Source organism: Trachemys scripta, chromosome 4, assembly GCF_013100865.1.
Source record: "Trachemys scripta elegans isolate TJP31775 chromosome 4, CAS_Tse_1.0, whole genome shotgun sequence".
NCBI classification, from domain to species: Eukaryota; Metazoa; Chordata; order Testudines; family Emydidae; genus Trachemys; species Trachemys scripta.
Window position 1 is genome coordinate 87,147,196 of NC_048301.1, and position 24,546 is coordinate 87,171,741.

Below are 24,546 nucleotides of genomic sequence, written 5' to 3' on the forward strand. Positions count from 1 at the left end.
CATGCAGTGTGCAGCGGCGGTCAAAAAAGCAAACAGGATGTTAAGAATCATTAAAAAGGTGATAGAGAATAAGACGGAGAATATCTTTTTGCCCTTATATAAATCCATGGTACGCCCACGTCTTGAATACTGTGTACAGATGTGATCTCCTCATCTCAAAAAAGATGTACTGGCATTAGAAAAGGTTCAGACAAGGGCAACTAAAATGATTAGGGGTTTGGAACAGGTCCCATATGAGTGATGTAGAGAAAGTAAAATCATGAGTGATGTGAGAAAGTAAATAGGGAAAAGTTATTTACTTGTTCCCATAATATAAGAACTAGGGGGCCACCAAATAAAATGAATGGGCAGCAGGTTTAAAACAAATAAAAGGAAGTTCTTCTTCACCCAGCGCACAATCAACTTGTGGAACTCCTTGCCTGAGGAGGTTGTGAAGGTTAGGACTATAGCAGGGTTTAAAAGAGAACTGGATAAATTCATGGTGGTTAAGTCCATTAATGGGTATTAGCCAGGATGGGTAAGGAATGGTGTCCCTAGCCTCTGTTTGTCAGAGGGTGGGAGATGGATGGCAAGAGAGAGATCACTTGATCATTACCTGTTAGGTGCCCCAGAGGGAGTGAACCTGGCATTGGCCACTGTCGGTAGACCGGATACTGGGCTAGATGGATCTTTGGTGTGACCCAGTACAGCCATTCTTATGTTCTTATGTTATGTTCTTATCTTGTTCTGGAAGTGATATTTCCCCCATTGTCCTTCCTGCATTCTGTACATTGGATCAGTAGTATTTTGTCCTTTATAGTTACACAAACCTGACTGTATCACATAGTTTCCTAAGCAACTTCCACAGAGATGTCAACTTAAAATAAAATTACGATTTTCTTTTCAAAATCCCTTCACCACAGTGAAATATGGTGACTGGTTTAAACATCAACAGAGGAGACGAATGGGACAAATGAGACATGCACATAGGCTCATGTAAAATTTAAGTATGTAGCAACAAGAACTGATATCTGTAGTGTGTGTTAGCACTTTGGCCATTCAACATTCAAAAGGAGTTAGATGCTGATTTTCACTATTTATCCAATGAACACATACAGCACATTCAGTAGCAAAGCAAGGTTCTCCACAATGTCCTGCCAAAATACCTGAACCTGAAGGGACCTCCTGTAAAGAGAATAAATGCAGTTCAGTCTCCTTGCAGATTCTGCCAATAATGGAGCCAAATAGGGCCAACGTGATGCTGACTTTTATGATCTGGACTTTTACCCACTCAGAACAAAATGGAGATCACCATTTTGGGGAGGGGGAGGGATAGCTCAGTGGTTTGAGCATTGGCCTGCTAAACCCAGGGTTGTGAGTTCAATCCTTGAGGGGGCCACTTGGGGATTTGGGGCAAAATCAGTACTTGGTCCTGCTAGTGAAGGCAGGGGGCTGGACTCGATGACCTTTCAAGGTCCCTTCCAGTTCTAGGAGATGGGATATCTCCATTTAATTTGTATAATTAATTATAGCAGAGGAGGAAATGTGAAATAAACAAATGCATGCTAGTTACAAAAGTTTTAGTCCTGGATTTTTCAAGTGCTTTTGATCATCATGTCAGAAGAAGACCGTTCATAACCCTAACATGGAAATTATTCAGACAAACTGCTGAGATAAGGGTAAAATTGTATTTCACATGGAAGAGAAGTTCTTGAAAACTTTGGGTCTTTAAAATTGTTTTCTTCCTCAAATCAATAATCAAACATGATGAAGAGTTTCATGGAGTACTAAGAACTGCAATCAGTGCTTTGTAAAGTATGTCTGTATGATGGAAAAAGTTTTTCCTATAAAGTCCTATAACTGTTTTTTACATATAGCCCTAATTTTCGAGAGTGACTGGTGATTTGGCATGTCTCAGTTTTGAGGTGCTGAAATTGAGACATCTTAAAGGGGGCAGGTGCACAACTTTTGAGCTGTGTCAGCTCGAGCACTAAGATAATGAGGCACCCAAAATCACCATTCTAGAAAATTTAGACTTTAACTTTTCATTTTGGTGGGGTGTGGTTTACTTGTAGATACAAAGTATTACATGATCATAGAAATGTTGGGCTGGAAGGGACCTCAAAAGTCAACAAATCCAGCCCCCAGTGTGGTGGCAGGACCAAGTAAGCCTAGACCATGCCTGACAGGTGTTTGTCCAACCTGCCCTTAAATACTTCCAATGATGGGGATTCCACAACCTCCCTTGGAAGTATCCAGAGCTTAAGTACCCTGATAGAAAGTTTTTTCCTACTATCCAACCTAAATCTCCTTTGCTGAAGATTAAGCCCATTACTTTTTGTCCTGGAGACATGGAGAACAAATGAGCATTGTCCTCTTAATATGTTTGAAGATTGTTATCAGTTTTCCCCCTCATCCTTCTTTTATCAAGACTAAACAGGCCCAGTGTTTTTTAACCTTTCCACATAGGTCAGGTTTTCTCAACCTTTTGTCATTTTTGTTGCTCTCCTCTAGCTTCCCTCCAATTTGTCCACATCTTTCTTTAAGTGTGGCATGCAGAATTGGACACAGTAATGCAGCTGAGGCTTCATCAGTGCCAAGTAGAGCAGGACAGTTACCTCCCATCTCTTAGATAAAACACTCCTGTTAATATATCCCAGAATGATATCAGCCTTTTTTCTGAACTGCATCACGTTGTTGACTCAGTGTGAATTTGTGATCCACTATGGCCCACAGATCATTTTCAGCAGTACTACCATTTAACCACTTATTCCCCATTTTGTAGTTGTCCATTTGATTTTTCCTTCCTAATTGTAGTACTTTGCACTTATCTTTATTGAATTTCATCATGTTGATTTCAGGACACTTCTCCAGTTTGTCAAGTCCCTTTTGAATTCTAATCCTGTGCTCCAAAGTGCTTCCAACCCCTCCCAGCTTCGTGTCATCTGTGAATTTTATAGGCATATTTTCCAGTCTGCTACTGAAGTCATTAATGAAAATATTGAATAGTACTGGATCCAGGACTCAGGCCTGTGGGGACCTCACTAGACACTCCCTCCCAGTTTAACGTAGCAGATGGGAACAGTGGTCCACTTGTTCCAATATCTTGTCTTGAGACAGGCCAATCCCAGATACTTCAGAGGAAGGTGCTAGGACTCCATATTGGAATAATTTGCCTTATGCCCTTAGGCAGTTAGTGGCTGGCTTATGCCCTGAAGCAGGATGTCTTCATAACCCTGACAAATTTTTATCCTACCTAATGTAACTGTGGTTATTCTTATTTTTCACTTAAATGTCTAATTTGCTTCATTTTGGCCTTGTGATAATGAGTTCTGCAGGTTAATGAGGACGGTGATTATTATCTTGTAGCTGTGAGTGCCACAAGTTAATTACATATCTATGTTCAGTAGTGAAGCATTATTCTATTCAGCTTTACTGTGAAATAAAGGGACCAGCATGACATGATTTTTGACTTGTTTGGCTGCTCATCAGAGTGGGTCATGTTGAGATAGCGAGCCAAAAATAAGCCCAGGACAATGAGCACAGTCACAGCAGTAATATTTTTGCTACTGGAATTAATTCTTCAACATTCAGGTTTTAACCTTTGGGGAGGGTTGTTTGGTCCCATCCATCACGCAGGACAAAAATAGAAGGGGTGAAATTTGAAATGAAAAAGTTGTCTTTTTCACTGATCAGAGTTCATTTTGATAAAATTGGTTCAGCATTTAAGCGCTCATGAAAAGTAATGACCAGCTAGAAGATTGTTTATCTTTGTTTAGTGTTCATGGCTGGTACCTCACAATTTCTAAAATTGTGAGCTGACAGCATGTTTTATTGTGCTTTGGCTTGAAAGCTATGCATTCAATGCGGGGTATGTTAAAACTAACTTTGTAAATATATTTCATTATTTTATTATGTTTCCTTACTTTATAGTTTTGTTTGTGATTTTAAAAGATGTTGTCATTGAGGCAATAAATACCCTCTTGTTCCTGGGAGACGACTTTATTTTAACTTTGTTCTGTTCCTTATGGTTTCCTCTTGCCCGGTTTCTTGGGTTTTCACCAACTCTTGTATGGTCATCATTTCCCTTCTCCGTGTCAATGTCCCCTTTGGCCTTTTTCATCATTGGTGGGGGGTGGAGTTCAAGAGGCATTGGATAGGATAGATTCTGGCTTCACTAGATTTGATAAATAATACTCATAAATTGTTGTTGCATTGGATGTTGCTGCTACTGCTGATGCTGGCCCACTTAGGGGAGATGAAAGCTTATCAGGGAAGGCACTACATTTATACTCCTCCCTTCGGCATGCCACTTAATATGCACTTATTTTTGTCACAAAGTCACAAAACCATTCAATTCACAGTGAATTCAGATGGAGCCTTAACATAGTCTTCAGTGGGAACTGGGCCATGCTTCATGATAGCAAGCTGCTCAGTAAAATTATGCTATGGCTCTTTTTCATTAACTCCCCTACACCACTGTGCAGTAGGAGGAGACAAAAGGCATTGTTTTTTAACATGCATCTTTTCAGAGAACCAAATTGTGATTTTCTATGAGGATGACAATGAACTTCCAGTTTAAAAGAAAACTAACAAGATGATTTGGGGTACATACGTTGCAGTATCTTAGAAAAGTAGGGTGTTGCTACCGTTCCTTTTAAAGACCTCTTTAATAGCTCAGATTAAAGGTTGCTAATTTTTCTTGTTCTTCTGCATCTTTTCTTAAATCCTCCTTGCCTTTCAGGAGGCACTTCTAAACCAAAACTGATTTAAGTAGCAAGGATAGATTTTCTGAGGAAGAACAGATAGCTCATAATTTTTTTCAGGGACATATGGAACCTTTCACCTCTAGGGTCATCAATCTGTATGTAGTTCCTGTCAGTAATGACCAAAAATTGTTGCCATCAGATGGCTCTTTGCTATCTGTGAAAAGCAGTTTGGTGATCTCCATTTTGTTCTGAGTGGGTAAAAGTCCAGATCATAAAAGTCAGCATCACGTTGGCCCTATTTGGCTCCATTATTGGCAGAATCTGCAAGGAGACTGAACTGCATTTATTCTCTTTACAGGAGGTCCCTTCAGGTTCAGGTATTTTGGCAGGACATTGTGGAGAACCTTGCTTTGCTACTGAATGTGCTGTATGTGTTCATTGGATAAATAGTGAAAATCAGCATCTAACTCCTTTTGAATGCACAAAATTCATTTAAAAAAAATAGTGTGAGGGTTTATCCCTGAAACATCCATTGACTTTATGGCACTCTTTCAGCTAAAAACCTAGCCACTAAATAATAATAATAATAATAATATAATAATAATTAATAATAAAAATAATAATCAAATAAAAGATTTGAAAGGTGTACCATAATCCTTGACATGCATTGGCGATGGTGGGAGATCTGTGAAACATGTTTTGCATGCACAGTCTATGATAAACAGTTGCTCTTTGCAGAAAATATTGAGATTGTGTCTTTTCCTTCCAGATGTTTAAAGGGATATGTCAACAGTAGTTTATCAGTATTTGATCTGAATGAGCTTGGTATGGGATACTCAGGATACTGCAGGTATGTGTTAAAAGTGCAACTTGTTTCATCTCTATATTGAGATGCTCCTTGTTCTTTGAGAATATTTGATTCTAATGGAAATTGACATCTATAACTCCAGGGTTTAAGTTACTGTCAGAAAACAGTTTATTTTATTATTTTCATTTATTAGTATTTCCTTATAAGTTTGTTTGATATAGAGGTTTCACCCCTCTGTGGGGGGGCCGTGCGGCCTAGTGGGTAGAGCACTGAACTGGGAGTCAGGAGACAAGACCTCAGTTCTGTTCCTGGCTCTTTCACTGGCCTGCTGCGTCAGCTTGGGCAAGTCATCTCAAGTGTCTGATTCAGTTTCTCCATCTGTAACATGGGGGTACCTCTTTTTATAAAGCACCTAGAGATTGCAGATGAAAAGTGCTATATTAAGAGCACAGCAGTATTATTATGCTTCTGGTTTAAAACCAGCACAGGATTTGCTCCCAGTGGGAGTAGGCAGAGTGAGTACAGGGTATGCAGCAGAGACCCATAATGCAGGCCGAAGAGAACTTTTTCCTTTAATTTATCAAAGCTGTGCAAAGTGTTTGCAACAAAACTCATACAGGTGAAACACGTCTAGTTTCAGGTTTACTAGAAATTGACACTTAGCTGAGGCTGGCTGAGACATTCCAGAAGTAAATCAAATGAACCTAGGCCTACTTAGGAAGAGATTCACTGAAACTTGAAGTGAATCTGGAGGGTTCTGCTGTATCAAAACAAAAGAAAATGCTTGTCTGACCCCCTTTTGAAATGAAAAGCTATGTTAAGCTCAGCCCTGTTCAGTACTCACATGCACAGTGAATCATTTTCCTCCCTTTTTTATTGAATTGCTGCTGAAGCATGTTTATAGTTATCATACATCCTTAAACATTTGTATTTAGAATGGATAATTTCCATTCCTTTATTCCTCATTCTCCGGTCATATTCTAACCCCACATATCATTTTGGTGATTCTTCGTTCCAGCACCTCTGTAATGATCGAATCCACACATTATTTCAGGAGTGTTCTTACCAAAGGACATTTTTCTTTGTGTTACAGATATCGAGACTACAGAGCGCCACCCTGGAGTTCAGCTCCTTACGAGTTCACCTTGCAGTTCTGGCATGTCCTAGCTGCGCGGCTGGCTTTCATTATAGTATTTGAGGTTAGTCATGGATTAGGAGAGAAATGATACTACTTTTGCTGCTCCACCTGTGTAAAGGTCTAAATCAAATATCCTAAAATGAGCCCAAAACCAAAGTACTGGTTAGTATCATAAACTAGGTGATTACACCTTATGCTCTATGGAGAAACAAAGAAGAGCCAGATATATTAGAAAATGCCAGTACTGGTCAACTGCCTGATGCTGGGAAACTGTGTTGAGAAAGTTTGCACAAATTCTACAGACTGTTTCTAGAGCCTCATTTCCTCTGTCCAAACTCATCTGGCATGTAGATGTCAGTCAAATCTTTGTGAAGCTATAGAAAAAAAAAACTGGAATGAGTCTTGAATGCACATTAAGCTAAGTTAGGTTAATTGGAACTTAGGTTTGTTTTTAGGAAGTTTGTTCCTGTTATACTGTACCGCATTGCTTATATGAGGGGTTGCTTTAGAAACATCTTGCATTACATTTTTTTTTATTTACATCACGAGTCAAATCCTGGTCCCACTTTTGCCATTGACTTCTATGGCACCAGAATTTGGTCCTAAACAGAACACTTAAGCATCTTTGAACAAATTATTTCTGTTCTTATTTTCAGCACCTTGTTTTTGGAATAAAGTCTTTCATTGCCTACCTGATCCCAGACATGCCCAAAGACTTGTGTGACAGAATGAGAAGAGAGAAATACTTGGTCCAGGAAATGATGTATGAGGCTGAACTAGAGCATTTGCAGAGAGAGCGGAAAAAGAATGGGAAACAGTATCACCACGAATGGCCTTAGTTGATACCATATAGCAGCAAAAACATTCCATGAAAATTGACTAGTGCAGGTCTCAAATGGAGGTAGATCTGGCAATGAGGAGCAGTGTGTATATATGCTGCTATTGGAAAATATATTAGCAGGATTTGCTGGGTCCTGGAAAATACATGCTTCCAATGAAGAAAATGAATAGCCATATCTGTCGCTGGTCCATGGTCAATACCAGGTGTTGCTATCAATTCATTAGAAAGTGTAATGAGGGGTTGAGCACTTGGATGCATCAGTAAAGCAAGTTGCAATGAACTTTCATGCTATTCATCAAGTCATCAACAGCATAATGAAAATAAATACATTGCCTGTAAAACTTTCATATTAAGGGCATGACTAAAAATCAAGTTATATATCATCTGCTACTTCTAAAGCTTTTGATTGTTCAATTGAAGTTGTAATGCCTATGAAAAAAAAAGTATGATTAATTGTTGCCTTTGTGGCCATAAATTGATGTTAATGATCCTTCAAGCTTACTGTTTGTCAGGTTTGTTCTAGTCTCTTGGTGAGATTGCGGATGTGGTCCTGATCTAAACAGGGGACACAAGGCTGTTTGATATATACTATGCAGTTCAAGGTTTGCACATCACTTCTCATCCATCTATCTTTATAGATAAAGCCAAAAAATTCTAAATTCAAAGAAAAATCAGTTCCATTGAAAGAATACATCAATGCATTGCCCATGTTGCAGCTATATTTGAAAAGAAATGTGACTATTTGAATTGTCTTGCCATTTTTATATGCAAAAAGGCCATCTCCACATACTTCCAGACTAAATGAAGAATCATTTCCATGCTAAATGTAGCATGCAGATGAATGTGTCAATATTATTTTGTTTATCTACCTAGATAGTGATTCTATGACTTCATAAAATGTTGACTTGAAATTTCTATTGCAGTGCAAATAATTTACTCATGTATATATAGTTAACTTTACAGTATGCAAGCTACTGTCATTTATGCAGATATATATCAAATATACAGTATAACATCATGACTTGCTTGTTCAGGGAAAGAGAAGCAGAGTACTGTATAGCACCACTCTGTCTATTCCAGTAATGTGCATTCCTTATCTTGGGCTAAATAAATCAAAGCATGGAAAAATATGTATATTACTGTTAGGATTAGATTTTTTCTGCTTTTATGCCGCTTTGGGATAATATTTTTTTCAAAATCAGCAGAAAAAGTAAATGTTCTCATAGAGAATTGAACTTCAGTTTTCACATCCATACAGGATACTGCATTGTCAGTTCTGGTTAGAGTCATGAAATTGTCTTCATTTCATATATTTCATATATTTCATAATACGGGAGAAATGAAGTACTAAACTAAAACAAGTGTATAGGATTCACTTATGGAAAAGGGGGGAACTAAAATCGTCCTGTTTCTCATTTGTACAGTTTTAAAAAATGGTTTATTTCTATCAGATGAAAAGAATTAAAAGAAAAAAAATCAAAGATAATTTGCTTCAGTTTTAAGACTCATGTTAGGATGCAACAAAGCACCAAAACTATAGCAAAGATAAATTCTAGCGTCAATCTTAAGGATAAAGCTGCAGTGAAATCACTTGTTGGCTGCAGACAATGAGAGGAATTGAAGTTTTCCTTCTCAGAATACCTTATTTAGGTAACAAGTATAACTCCACTGTTTACTTGCACAAATCCAAAATGCATCTTACTTCATTATTTCAATGCCAATGAAAGAGGAATTTTTTTAATAGGAACATTATGCTAATGTACCTTTCTGTGGGTCTGATCCAAAGCCCATTAAAGGAAATGGAAAGACTTCTGCTATCTTCATTGGGCCCTACATCTGACCTCACTGAGGTAGTGAGAAAGTCCAGCTTTTTATGACCAGACAAGAAAACTGCCTGGGTTTCCACAATTTGGCACCAATGGGGATCTAATCAAAGTTTATTAGCCAAAAATTCCACAGCACTAGCTCTGTAGAACTGACACTTTCCCATGCTTCTATTCAAGAGGAAGGGTTTCCATTCTACTCTGTTTACACTGTATTCTCAGTGTCACATGATTCTTAATAAGAAATTCTTAATGTGCTTTTGTCTTGTGCTTAAGACATCTGTATTGTCTCGTTTAATGTATTAACTCCCCAGCTTTATAGCATCCTAGTTTAGTTTTATCCATTAACTAGCATAGGGTCACAAATGATGTGTCTTTTAATGTTTTAACAAAATGCCTTGGCTGGAACAAGGCAGAAGGACTGGTATAAATTTAGCCAAAAATTTATGATTAATATTTCTACATGTGTTTTGGGTTTTTTTGGCCTGAGGATATTTTCACATATCAATGTATAGCTGGAAGAATTTCAATTGGGCATTAAAAATAAAGAAATAAGAAAGGAAATGTTTTTTGTAATAAAGTATGGTCTTAGATTTGGAGATGTACAGCAGTCTTCTATAATGACTTTCAGTGTTGAAATATAGAAGTACGTTAGATAGGAATATATAAATTTGACATGGTTCAGTTAATTTAAAGTGCTGGGAAAGCACAAGAACTTCTGGAGAAATACTGTGTGTTTTTGTTCCTTTGTTTCTATAGTGTATCAACAATGTCTAAGGGCATTGCCTCTATATAGGAATTTGTGTTAGCTGAGAACCTTTCTGCTAGATTTCATTTAGTGTGGTGTTTGGATAAAATACAAATTATCTTACAAAGATATAAGGCACACTCTGTCCTCAGGAATTATGTATTACATGAATGCTGATTAACCTATATTTTCATATTCTAGATATTTCTTTCCAAATAAATGACCAGTATAAATGACTTGTGCATGCAGGCTTCATTTATGAAGTCTCCAAAGCTGCAGAGCTTCAAAACGTTGCATCTGTGCAAAAATGCTTTAGATCATTCCCGATCTAGTTTATAATAACTTTGTTCTATGCATGCACCTTAAGAGAGACCGCATGAGCAGGTACAGTACAGCTTTTTAAATATTACAGATCCTAGTCACTAGTACAAAATGTCTTAACTATTCCTATCTGAACTCAGTGTCTTGATACAATCAAAAAGGAATCTTCATTCCAGAAATAAAAAAAAAAATCCATCAATTTAGCATTCATCTTTTTCATCAACTTACATTTTAAATTTGTCCTAACGTGTGAGATCAGAAATCTGGTGGTTGAGAAAAGAAAAATAATTATCCAAACAGAGCTTGATTCAAAGAATTCTGTTGCATCATCCTCACTAGTATTTACTTTCTGCCACTGAAAGTGAATAGATCAATATATAGATTAACAGCTCAGTATTCATACTTGGGCCCTGACTGGAATTTCTAAAGTCGAAGTTTGGACTCTTAGTACAACAGTACTGTGTAAATGTACACTAGGGAACTTTTAGTGCATGCCATTAGTGTCTTCATGGGCCAATTAGTGTGCAACCATGGCATGCTTTGGAATTCACACCCCTCTAGTGCTCATGGCTGTGCCATGTAAACAAGCTTCCGATTGGCACTTAGAATGTAAATGCCCACCACAGGATTGCTGGATTGGGGCATCTTTTTAAGGTGTTTTAAAGATGAAAACTAGTCCCCAACATGTGTATTTTTTCCCTAAAACTCTCCTCACACGACTCTTACATAAAGATTTTGTAGGGAAATTTGAGAATACCTTTTTAGGCTGATCTCAAAAACAGCAAGCCTAAAGTTTCCATGCAGATAATATACCATAATTGTTTTTCTTTAGAAATATGTTATTTCATTTTTGCATAATAAGCACATCAAGTGAACTATTACTGTGAATTGCACATGTGCAAGAGCAGTGATTCTCAAACTATGTTCTGTGGACCATCAAAGATACATAGGACCCCGTATGGATTTCAAGAGGTAGATCCGTAAAAGGATCCCTCCTATAAAATGGTCTACAAAAATTAAAAATGGCTTGGGAATCACAGCTTTAGAGTAGGTGTTGGTTTTGCCATTTGCATTTTATAATATTTGTTCCTATGGGTTAGCTCATCCTAAATAAAAAAAAAACAAAATAATTTGAGATCTACAAGTAGTCTGCTTTGAGGGATTTTCTTACTGTGACTTACTTTCCTGTAAATTGCAAAAGCTGACATTGACTCAGAGAATTTGTGAGATGACTAAAACCATTGTCATTTACCTGTGATTGCTTGTGCTTTTTTATGGACTTAGTTCATCTGCTGGATTGTGCCATGATATGGTTCATTCCACATCAATTAACATAGGCATGTTAACAAGAGTTATTTCCTTTTTTGTTTCATTTGAAATCCGCCTTCTTCATTTTAAAAATCATATGGCTACTATGATATAGATAACTGCATTTTAGCATACATACTCACTAAAATAAGTGTAAACAAACTCTCTTTAACATTTAGTGGGCAACAAGTTTATAAAGAAAATTCATTTTACTTAAGTAGCTACATATGAAAAGAAAAAAAGTTATAGAAAGATAAAACTAAATAAACTTTCATATGCAAGGCATGATATAAAGATGGAGATAACTGAGAAGTGCGAAGTAATTTAGGGATAAGTTCACTTAACATTCCTAATAAAAGCAATCTTCTGTCCAACAGGAAATTTTTCCTGTTTCGTAATTTTCACAAAAGACTGAAGATGATCACTCAGGATAAATGTATGGAAATTGAACGTGCAACCATGTTTGTGTTTTTACATAATATTGCAGCTGAGACTAAAACTCACAGGAAATTTGGTATGTAGACAGACTGTTATACAGGGCAAAAATCAAAGAAATTACTAAGCCTGTCACAGCACACCCACGCGTGGCTTACTAAACTAATACAGCTAAAGGATAACATTTTCAAAAGCTCTTAAGTCTCTTATGAACGTACACCCCATTGAAAATCACTTATAGTTAGTCCAAACTCTCTATCTCCTCCCGTACTGTATCCATATTAGTAAAATTATATATTTTACAGTGATAGAATGTAACAATCTAACATTGTAAAAAATTCACTGAGGAACAGATGCAGTATGGTCCTGATCCAATGCCTATTAAAGTCAACGTAAAGACTCCCACTGACTCCACTTGGCTTTGGATCAGGTCCTATATTGGTTGTAATCAAGAATAAGAGGGTTACAGTTAAGTTGCTGTAGTAGTTTTCATGCTTCATTTCCTTTTCTTTTGGGGTTTATTACTCATTCTGGCCAAACTCTGTGCTTAATTTAAAGGCAACTGGATGGGTGATGAGACGAAGTCTTTCATTTTTAGATCACAATTAGATCCTAGCCAGGTGGGTCAACTGATACCTTCTCAGTGACTTACATGGCCTGAGTCCTGTTTCCAATGAACAATTGTCTACATCACAAAAATTCCACCAGAACTGACTCTCTTGTTGGCATTCTCAGTAGCAAGGTCGAAGTTAGGGAATGTGCACAGATACTTCTTCCAGGTCAGAGTGCACTTTGTCAGAGTAGTGTGAGGAAGCATGCACTGCTGCTGTATCTGCAGCTAGGACTTCGTTTTCCAGAACTGTCCATCCAGCACCTTTGAAAATCACTAAATTCCCACGTATGTTCTCAAAATACTGAAATCTCAAGATCCTACGTCCTTCCCTATTGTATAATATGAACATATATAACTTGACTTAATTGAGATCAGTTTGAAACCATCAGCACAGGGTTTGTATTGATAGTGTTGGCCTCATCTTTACACTGTAATGTTATATGCTGTCACCTTATATTGGCGTGGTTTAGCATCACCATGACAGCACAACTTCATTGTGATAGTACAACTAGGGAGTGCATAGAAATCACTTTGCCGTTCCCTATAGAGGTAAATTTTTAATGCAGCATGGTGATTTAGCCATGAAATGTTAATTATTCCTATAGCTGTATATCTGTGCACTGCATTAAAAAATGTACCCTTTAATGTCTCCATTGGCTTGCACTAACTTTTTTGCCATAGCCTTTGTTATGTAATATATTCTGCATAGATTTGCATTGATATTGCCAGTAATTTGTGATTAGGATGCTAATAGTTGAGAAATTAGCATTGAACCCAATACATTTTAATCATTGAGAACATGGCAGTTGCTCTGCCCACCCCATCCTACTCCCCTAAAAAATAAAAGAATCTGATCATCTTTTTATTTTGTGTTCCATTTAGATGACTCAGAATCTTGTATTTGTACAGTCTGCCAAATTGTTTATTCTAATTTCTATATAGGTTAGTAACTCTAAAATTTCAATTGTTTGAAAAGAATTGTGTGTAAAAATGTTACGAAATAACAAAGTTAAATCATTTTTACTCTAATAATAGTCCTGGCTGACTTGCAATATCATGATCATAGGAGATTTCTAAATATATTTGTGTATATATTTGAAATTTATGTAATATTTAAATACAACTTGGTTTCTAAGTAAAGAATTAGGGAAAAAATTCCTCTATTTTTTCTATTTACAAGTCCAAACTTTGTAAGTAATATTTAAAATGAGATTGCAATACTTACCAGAAAATGTTTGAGAATAATTGACTCAAGTACTACATACTAAAAGCCTCTGTGGCCTCTTAATTGTTGATTTCCTTTTGTGTTTAAAATTACTTTTTATGACCCTATGAATAGCCTCAAACTTTAAGAATTCACACAGAAAAAAACAGTTTTATGTCATACAAAGGAAAAGGCTTTTTTTTTTTTTTTCCTGGAAAGCGATTGATCTGATTAACTGTTGTAAGACACTTTTGGCATAAATTTGTCCTTGAGATGCTGTTTACTTTATCAAGGTTTACATGTACAAATTCAACTACTTATTGTATCCTACACATTTGAATATTGCATTTTTCAGTAATAAACTTGGATATCTTTAAAGCAGATGTGGAATTTCTTTATCACAGACATTGAAAGTTTTAGTAAAACACACACACACTCTTTACACTAATGTATTTCTCGTAAACTATGTCCTCTACATAGTTGTAGTCCACCTCAACTCAAGGAGTCAGCACAACATATATACACCATGTTAATGAGAGACACCACACTGTTGTGAATTTATTCTATATGAATCATTGAATTGGAAATGCTATCTTACTTTTGGTGGGTGCACCCACTTCAATGCAGTATCAAGTCACTGGGATGATGAGCCCATTAGGGATGCAATGAAAGATATTCCCAAGAATGTCTGACAAAGAGCTACTGGATTTTTTGTTTAAAATGATTAACCATGATCACCATCTAGACCCCTTCTCAACCAGGTAAAAATGAAACTTTAATAGAAAAAAGTGGTGATAGGGCTGAAGTCCTGAGTCATCACTTTCTGCACCTCTCCTCCTCCAACCCACCGTGTGAATGTAAAATTTTCCTCTATACTAATTTCTTGGGGCCAAATCTTGGCCACAACAAAGTCTGTAGCAAAACTTCTACTGAGTTGAACAGATCCATGTGTTTACACAGATGCAAGTTCAGGAAAACACTTAAATATGTGCACATATGTCATCCCATTGACTCACAAACTTTAAGGTCAGATGGGCCATCATGATCATCTATCTGACCTCCTGCACATTGCAGGCCACAGAACCTCACACCCCTCTTCTGTAATAGACCCATAACCTCTGGTTGAGTTATTGGAGTCCTCAGATCATGATTTAAAGATTTCAAGTTACAGAGAATCCACCATTTACGCTAATTTAAACTTTCAAGTGACCAGAGCCCCATGCTGCAGAGGAAGGTGAAAAAACACTAGTCCAAGGGTCGGCAACATTTGGCACACGGCTCACCAGGGTAAGCACCCTAGCGGGCCGGGCCAGTTTATTTACCTGCTGATGCGGCAGGTTTGGCCGACAGCGGCCCCCCACTCGCCGCAGTTCACCGTCCCAGGCCAATGGGGGCGGCGGGAAGCAGCGCGGGCGAGGGATGTGCTGGCCGTGGTTTCCCGCCACCCCCTTTGCCCCAGGATGGCGAATCGCAGCGAGTGGGGGCCGCGATCGGCCGAACCTGCCACGTCAGCAGGTAAATAAACTGGCCCGGCCCACTAGGGTGCTTACCCTGACGAGCCGCGTGCCAAATGTTGCCGACCCCTGCACTAGTCACATGCTCAAAGAAAAGCATGTTTTTAAGTGTTTCATTGAATCAGGACCAGCGTTTTCTGCATCTTGCCCCAGCAAGCCCCACAGCACTGAAACGTGTGCTGAAGTCTTCCTAAGTACGTGGATATTTTAAGGTGTCCGTAAAGGACTCCTCACCATTCTCCTTCCCCTGACCATGGAGCTGCATTAACCCATGAGTAGAAGCACTGGAGAATCCAGCCAGTATTGGAGTCTCTGAACTCATCCATCCATCAGCCCATGCTGCACAGGAAGTGCTCTGGAATAGGACTCTATGCCAGGTAGAGGAGTGTTTCCCTTTGAAGTCCCCCAAACTTTCTCCTGATCTGTGAAGATAAACTCAATCAATTCTGCTGCTCAGGACCCACCCAGCTGTGGAGGAGGGGACAGAATTAGCTTCCAAGTATTTTATCCCTATTTTTCTCATTTATATTACCTCTACTTTTCTCCATGCTTCACCAGCTGCTCTTCTTTGATCCTCAGTGCTGCAGCAGAGAAAGCTAACATTATAGTCTATGATTGTAATGCATTTGTAATCTAGCTACCAGTGATTCCACTTGCGTCCTTTCTGTTGCCTCAATATCACCTTCATGCTCCTATACTGAGCCCTGGGTCCTTAGAGTCTTGCAGAGTTTTCCTCTCTCCCCAGATTTCTCCCATAGACTTCCCTTCACTATGGCACATTCTTAACCCTTTACTATTTAAATATTTGCAAATTAATTTAGGATACAGTACAAAAGTTATACTGCAATAGAAGAGCAGCTCTAAAACCTGAAGGACCAGACTGAAACTTTTGAAGTCCAGCAAAAGGAAAGCACAATCAAAAGTACCCCTGCATACAACACTCCTGAACATTCTCCGTCTTTGTTCAAGCAGGTAGGTCACGGCACATGGATTGATAGCTGGGGATTTGTAAATGTGCTTCATGTAAATTGCATACGCAAGTGCAAGGTTCGGTACATGCACTTAATGTTAGTACATTGAGGGGGTGGGGGAGGGGATTGTTACTTGTCATGAAAAATTGGCCCCAAATGCTAAAGAGTCAGTCTTGAATCTGATGGATGGCAACCTGAGGTTACATTTGAAAAGAGGCTATGTTTTTGTTATCCGGTTGGCATTTCTTTGGTGTTGCACTTTTAAAAAAAAAACCTCATTTGAGAGGAATGGGTGACTATATATGAAAGCAGCAGATTCAGATCCTGGGAAGAAAATGGCAAAAAAGCTTAGAACAATGAGACACTGAGATCAAATTAGGAAGAAAGGGGGGAAAGAGAAAAGGGAAGTGAAGAAGGAATGTGAGGCCAGATTTTCAAAAGAGTGCAGCACTCAGCAAGTCTCATTTAGTCACCTCAGTAAGTGGTGGTCTGTTCCCAAAAGCTCAGCTCCCATTTAGGAACAGTAACTCTTCACTTAAAGTCGTCCCGCTTAACGTTGTTTTGTTGCTGATCAATGAGGAAACATGCTTATTTAAAATTGTGCAATGCTCCCTTCTAAAGTCGCCTTTTGGTAACTGCTTGCTCTGTCCACTGCTTGCAGGAAGAGCAGCCCATTGCAGCTAGCTGGTGGGAGCTTGGAACCAGGGTGGACCGGCAGTCCCCTATCAGCTCCCTGCTCCCCTAAGTTCCCTGTGCAGCAGCTGCCTGCAGTTCAGCTGTGTCCTTCCCCCCACTGCCATGTGCTGCTCCTGTCCTCTGCCTCGGAGCTGCTCCCCAAGCCTCCTGCTTGCTGTGCAGGGGGGAGGGAAGGAAGAGGGGGGCTAATGTCAGGGTGTCCCCCCCCTACACCCCGCTTACCCAAGAGCAGCACCAGGGTTTTTGCCGCCCTAGGCGGCAGCGCACCTCCTCTGAGCATTCAGGGGGCCTTGGGTCTTCGGCGGGGGTCCTTCCGCTCCGCGTCTTCGGGGCACTTCGGTGGCGGGTCCCGGAGCAAGTGAAGGACCTGCCACCGAATTTCCGCTGAAGATCTGGAGCAGAAGGACCCCCCCGCCGTCGAATTTCTGCCGAGGGCGGCAAAATGCCACTCCCCAAATCCTGCCGCCCTAGGCAACCACCTAGGGTCGCCTAGTGGAAAGGCCGGCCCTGCACTTACCCCATCTTCCATAGAGCAGGGGGACACAGGACAGGGCTTTGCTGGAGCAGCTGTGGTTTCAGCAAGCTGATCTAATTAACAAGGCAGTGTACTTAAAAGGGAAATGTGCATCTCTCTCTCTCCCCCTCCCTCCATTCTTGCTGCCTTGTAGAGTGTAAGAGTTAACCCTTGAGGGCTCAGCCAATTGCTCAGTAAGGCATTCCCTGGGAAATATCCCACCCACTGGTTCACAATCATCATTACTGTGTACCAGTATTAAATTGTTTAAAACGTATTGTGTGTGTGTGTGTGTGTGTGTGTGTGTGTGTAGTCTTTTGTCTGGTGAAAAAAAATTCCCTGGAACCTAACCCCCTCATTTACATTAATTCTTATGGGGAAATTGGATTCGCTTAACATCGTTTCGCTGTATCTAAGTATCAGAGGGGTAGCCGTGTTAGTCTGAATCTGTAAAAAGCAACAGAGGGTCCTGTGGCACCTTTAAGACTAACAGAAGTATTGGGAGCATAAGCTTTCATGGGTAAGTACCTCACTTCTTCAGATGCAAGACCCTCTGTTACTTGTATCTAAGTAGTGTGGCCAGATTTTTCTAAAGTGCTCAGATGCAAGGAACTGAGCTCTTTGAAAATCTGGTCCCCACACCTCCCCTTTGTCCAGTCAGAAGTCAGGTAGAGGGCCAGGAACGGGGCACTAGAAAATTATACTGGTCAGAACTACATTTCATTAGCTGTGTGAGTGACTGAACAGGCAGTAAAGGGACTAGTCCATCCTGTCCAAAGATTTTCAAGCATCTGTGTCTCTGACCTTCCCTTGTGTTTTCTCAGCTCCAGAGTTAGCAGGAGGAAGTCTGAATTGATTTGGAATGATCAATGGCTCAGAGATGAGAAGGTAATTCTACCCAATCTTGACCTGAATATTAATTATATTGAAACAGTAGCTCTTTGGAATTCTAATTCTGTTATACCATATGCCTTGAAGTGCGATGGCAAGATTAGAAAATGCACTAGCAATTGACTGGGCTTCATACCTTATTTAAGTCCATATATGAGATTCAACTTAGATCTTGCTAAATGTTTGACTATATGACAAAATCACGACACCACTAGGCACAACCAGCAACTTTGATTTGAAAAAGAACCAAGGGCTGGGATAGCTGACTAAAACAAAGTACGTTGGCAGTTTTATGTGAAGAAGTTTATCACAGCCTCTGACTCTAACCAGTACAGTTTTCCAGCATTTTTCACATTTAAAATAATACAGTAACTCCTCACTTAATGTCATCCCAGTTAACGTTGTTTCATTGTTTTGTTGCTGATCAATTAGGGAACATGCTCGTTTAAAGTTGTGCAATGCTCCTTTATAACGTTTGGCAGCTGCCTGCTTTGTCCACTGCTTGCAGAAAGAGCAGCCCGTTGGAGCTAGTTCATGGGGGCTTGGAACCAGAGTGGACTGGCAGCCCCCCTATCAGCTCCCCTAAGTTCCCTGTGCAACAGCAGGCTATCAATTGCTGGGCAGTTCAGCTGTCCCTCCCACCACTGCCATGTGCTGCTCCTGCCCTCTGCCTTGGAGCTGCTCCTGGGAGCCTCCTACTTGCTGTGCAGGAGGAGGAGGGGGGAAGAGGGATACTAACGTCAGGGTGTCCCACTCCCCCCCGCTCCTGCCCCCCATCTCCACAGAGCAGGACATGACAGGGCTCAGGATGGATGGAGTTTGCTGGCCACAGCTGCTGTCTCAACTTGCTGATCTACTTAAAAAGGCAGTGTACTTAGAGTGGGGTCAGCACATGTCTCTCTCTCACACACACTGTCTGTGTCTCTCTCTGCCATGCTGTCTCCCCTCCCTCCATTCGTGCTGTCTTGTAGAGTGTGAAGCTACATTAACAACAATGTGTTAACCCTTGAAGGCTCAGCGAGTGCTAGTTCATCATCTAGCAGTAAGGCATTCCCTGGGAAATATCCCACCCTCTGACTTCACCACCTCAACCAAGCTTCACAGTCATCATTGCTGTGTACCAGTATTAAATTCTTTGTTTAAAACGTATACTGTGTGTGTGTGTGTGTGTGTGTGTGTGTGTGTGTGTGTGTGTGTGTGTGTGTGTCTTTTGTCTGGCAAAAAAATTTTTCCTAGAACCTAACCCCCCTATTTACATTAATTCCTATGGGGAAAATTGGATTCACTTAACATCGTTTTGCTTAAAGTAGCATTTTTCAGGAACATAACTACAACATTAAGCGAGGAGTTACTGTACTAATAAGAAGCATCTATTTTGTTTATGACAATTAATTTAGGAAGATATTAAGGTTGCTTGTTTTTAAAAATTGGTGAAAACCAGTTTATTGACAAATTTTTTTGGGGGGGCTGTATACTCCATCAATATACAGAATTTGAGAAGACTCTTAGCATAGGAGGAAATTGCAATGAATACATTTCTAAAAATCTTGAGAAATTATAAAATTGGCTCTTATTGCCTCACAGTACAGCTATCGCTATGCAACAATTGACCATGTGGCAGGAGGTGCTATACGAAATGCAACCGTTGGCCCTCTAGCCTAATATCCTGCTTCTGCCAGTGGATGAAATAATACATAATGCACCATCAGGCTGTAGAGTACTATTTATGGTGAAGTGTTGAGAGTGATTTCGTTACTCACCCCTGCAAGGAATTAGTTCACATCCTGAAGCACAACAGTTATTAGTGGCTTAGCTTACACTCCTATATGTCATAAATTTGTCAGCTATTTTAATAAAACTTCCACATACAGTCATTGCCTTGCTAACCACCTGAGGAAGGATGTTCCACAGAAGTAGAAAGAATGTCAGGTGTAGGGGCAGAGCAGAAAGGGATCTGTATGCAGGGAGGAAAGAAGTCTGGCACCAGCAAGCAGAGTTGAGCCACTAAGAGGACCACAAAAGAAATAATGAAGTGAATTTACCCATGACTCAGAATGTCAGTCCCAACAGTATGTCAGTCCTTAGCCAAACTGATCCCTAGTCAAGCAAATGGACTCATTCATTGGGAGAACTAGCAAACATTTATTTTTCCTAATGAAGGCCTTATCAATACTGCAGAAATGTGCCATGCGAACTGCCGCTTAGTTCCCTGACACACCTGCAATACACCTCATGTCCACATATAGAGTTACTCCCAACAATGCACTCATGTTCATAGTGCCATTTGGATTAGACTGGCTTCAAACCACCATGTGGTTCTCTGCTGTGCCAAATTCCAATAATGCAGTGTCCATATGGATGGGTAACACTGGAATAATAGTCTCTATGGTGCAAATAATTCCCCCACTACCAGTCCATAGTGCACAGGTCACTGATTAGATGGTCTGTCTGGTCCATTTTCTGAACTGCACTGCACAGCGGTCATGGTTTCTGGAAGCTACTTATCCTTGCATGTACCACTGTGCACACTGCGTGCTATTTCCCCAGAAATCAATTTCTTTGGATAGCATGTCTTCACAGTTCTAATGACTGTGCTGCCAGCTGATCTGAAGCTGATATGTGGGCACTGATGGCCACCTGGGTAGATGAGGCAAGTCAGGCACAGTTGAACTCAGGCATTGAGAATAGATGGATGTATGGCTGGGTGTCTGAGCGACTACCTGAGATGGGCATCTCTCTAAGGAGGGACTTAAGGCCATTATAACAAGGCCCAGGACAATAATAAGGTCTGGGTCAGACTGGGAAAACATGTCCATTCTATGACAAACTGGACCAAATCCTCAGAACTTATCCTTCCAACTGGACCAACATGCTATTGGACAGCGTGGAGCCAGCTTGCCAAGAAGTGGGGAGCAATGAGGGGAGAATGATGGCTCTGCTAATGTGGGAGCTCATTCAGCAAAGGAGCGGTGTCCTCTGTACCAAATATCCAACTTTTTATTGTTCCATATGTCAATGCATTCTGATGGATACTGCTGCCATTAGAGTTTAGAAAAGGCATATATCTGAGGGAAAAAATGTTCATCATCTTTCTGTTGGTTGAGTGAGTCCTCATATTTCCTTCAGCCTCGCTCACCACCAACTTCACAGGCCAATCCACTTCAGAGCGCCTTACAAAGTGAAAATGACCAGAGAGTGAGTATGAGAAAGAAGCCTGACCTACAAGTAAAATGGTTGTGATTGGCTATGGCTTGATAACATTCATTGTTTGTTCTATAATCAAATGTCCCAGGTTGTTGGCCAGCTCAAGGCCAATATGTGTTCTGGTAGAAGCAGGTCTTCAGGGGAGATTTGAATGTGGAAAGGATTTTCCAACCAGGAAGGATGTTCTGTGTCTAACTGCATAAGGAGGGATGTGGGGGAAAGCACAGAGATGGTTGTGGGAGAAAATAACAGCAGATACAGATATCACCTCATCCATAAGTGAGGTGAACAGCAGCACTACATCCTAGTTTGGGACTAAAAGGAAGGGATGCCTCTGGATCGTTGGATTTTCCAAAATAAATTGTTGACAGATGGACTATACTTGCTCAGATTGGAATTTGGCCACAGCACCAACATTAATGCACATCTTTTGCTAAACATGTAATAGAAATTTTCATAATAAGCTTCGGTTTTTTCATCTCTCCTGATACACCAGCATCACAGTGTCTTTAAAGAATGGATGCCCTGGTTTTAATATGTATTTCATAACTAAAATTGAATCTGGCTTTTACCTCTCTCTCTGCAGTGACAACCATATGCTGCTCTGGTCACCCAGGACTTAGTAAAATACAACTGACAGGCTAGATACAGTCCTTGTTTTCTAAAGCTGGAGCAATGCAGTTTGATTTCCATGAGACGTTGGATTTTTTCCCCAGCAGCCGCTAGAAGTAGGATTCTGTCTCTATGCTCGTATTGGTGTAGGATTTTTCATGATGATTATAACCAGGTAAATGACTCTGGGTTTCTTTGTTGAAACCATTCTGGAGGGGCTCATCTGTCACTGCCTTCTTTGCACCATCTTTATACAGATTGTTTTCAGAGTCCTCCTGAGAAATAGGAATAAAAATACAGTAGTTTGAAGAATAACTGTGATTTTCCATATTTCAAACATGAATAAAACCAACCCTAGTAAATCATAGTTGGATTTATGCATCTCGTCCCTGTAGGAAGAGTTTGAAGTGTGATTCTACTCTGTAAAGTGACTCTTATCCATCACAGACCTGCTCCCTGTGTGTGTGAGACACAAAAAAGGCTTTGAATCATTTTCCTCCTTTTAACCCTGCTCAACAAACGCAGCGACAAGAGAATGAGCTAGATTCTGGATGGGATTTTCAAAGGAGTTTATGGGAGTTAGGTGCACAGATCTCACTGGATTTCAGTAAGATTCAGGCACCTGAAACTTCCTGAGGCTCCTCTGAAAACCCCAGAAGATATTCCTTTTTTGTGTGTTACAGGGCCAATACGTTGCACCAGTGCAAACCCACTGAAGAGAAGGGGACACTGAGGGCATAATCTGAAAATAATCCACAGGTGTGATATACATGGATCGAGAGAGTGTCCTAAAGAGTCTTTATTACACTTAGTGATGCAAAAGAAGGGATGAGCCATCTCATCACTCAGAGCTCAGGTTGCACTGGCAGTTAGGGGGAAAAAAATATTTATATAGGGTTTGCTTGCTCAGTGCCCTAAGTAGTAGTAATAATTGCTTATATATTCATTATCCGCATTTTACTGATGGGGAAATTGAGGCACTGACTGGTGAAGTCACTTGTCCAAGGTCATCCAGCAGGCCAGTGGCAGAACCAGGTCTCCTGAGCCCCAGGTCAGTGCTATATCCACTAGGCCACAGTGCCTCCCAAAGTACAGGGCAGCACTATGCTAGGAGGAGCACCAGGCTGGAATCATGACTGAGATAGTCACAAATCCTTGCCATTGGCACCTGGGGGAAGGGGTGAATAATCTGTCACAGATATTTACTGGGCATCTCCTCTACTCTCCTCCTCCTGGATACTCAGCTTCACTGGCCAGTGCATTAGGAGGGTTCCGCCCCTCTTTGCCTCCTCCCTATCCACCTGCTCTGAGACGGGGAAGGAGTAACAGCTGTGCAGTCTTTGGTCCCCATTGCCATCACCTGACCTGCTTTTTGACCCAAGATTTTAGGAGTGTGTGGGAGCCTTATTCTTCCTTACAGCTCAGCAAAGCTCTATATAGGCCAGGCACAATATGGACCCTTTCAAACACATATATGACAGAATCCAATAGACCATATGGCTTTTACAGTCACTTTTCAGAACAGAGACAAAAGCAAGGAATTGACTTCACATCTTTTCCTCCACTGTGTCCTTCGGCTTGTTAATATTTAGCCCCAGTCCCAGATACTTTTAAAAGGTGTACTAATAATTATCTAAAGCCTGAACCTGACCCCACTGAACTCAGTGGCAAAACTGATGTTAACTTCAATGGAAGCAGAATCGTGTCCTTAGAATGATGCTCTCTCAACTTCCACATAAGAATGACACAAATGAGCAGATCATAGAAACTAGGTGATCAGGTTTTCTTGTGCTATAAGAGGACAGATCATTTCTTTTGCTCTTACCCTAATTGTCATGTTTCTGCTGTAATTCTTGATATGTTTGAAAAAATGTAATATGAGCAAAAAAATTATACATAATCTCAAAGGGGGTCCATGGTGCCTAATTCTCATTTCCTTCCCAGATCCTGAACCCCAATTCAGTTCTGATTGCATCCACAGAATTCAAAACCAAATAAGTACTCTTGCAGCTTCCCAGCACGTGTTCTTCACAAACCTACAGTACTTTCATTTCTGAAATACATGCACATTTCACTGGGTAAAAGGAATAAGAGTAAAATTTTCAGAAGTGCTCATTTTCAAAAGGCAATTTGTCTTAGGCAATAAAGATTAGATTTTCAAAGGCATTTAGGCACCTAAAGATACAGAGAGGCACCTAGTGGGATTTTCAAAATGTC

At 40.1% G+C, this 24,546-nt stretch overlaps 2 protein-coding genes across 2 annotated transcripts in view; one reads left to right on the forward strand and one right to left on the reverse strand.

The window, feature by feature from the left end:
- Positions 1-10,972, forward strand: part of ANO3 (anoctamin 3) — a 363,106-nt gene extending 352,134 nt beyond the window's left edge. Inside the window, exons 22-24 of the mRNA XM_034768757.1 lie at positions 5,400-5,538; positions 6,590-6,695; positions 7,291-10,972. Coding sequence (XP_034624648.1) covers positions 5,400-5,538; positions 6,590-6,695; positions 7,291-7,473 — 428 coding nt within the window. The 3' untranslated portion in view covers positions 7,474-10,972. The remainder of the gene's footprint in view (positions 1-5,399; positions 5,539-6,589; positions 6,696-7,290) is intronic.
- A 9,025-nt stretch (positions 10,973-19,997) lies between these two features.
- Positions 19,998-24,546, reverse strand: part of SLC5A12 (solute carrier family 5 member 12) — a 33,168-nt gene continuing 28,619 nt past the window's right edge. Inside the window, exon 15 of the mRNA XM_034770093.1 lies at positions 19,998-22,604. Coding sequence (XP_034625984.1) covers positions 22,440-22,604 — 165 coding nt within the window. The 3' untranslated portion in view covers positions 19,998-22,439. The remainder of the gene's footprint in view (positions 22,605-24,546) is intronic.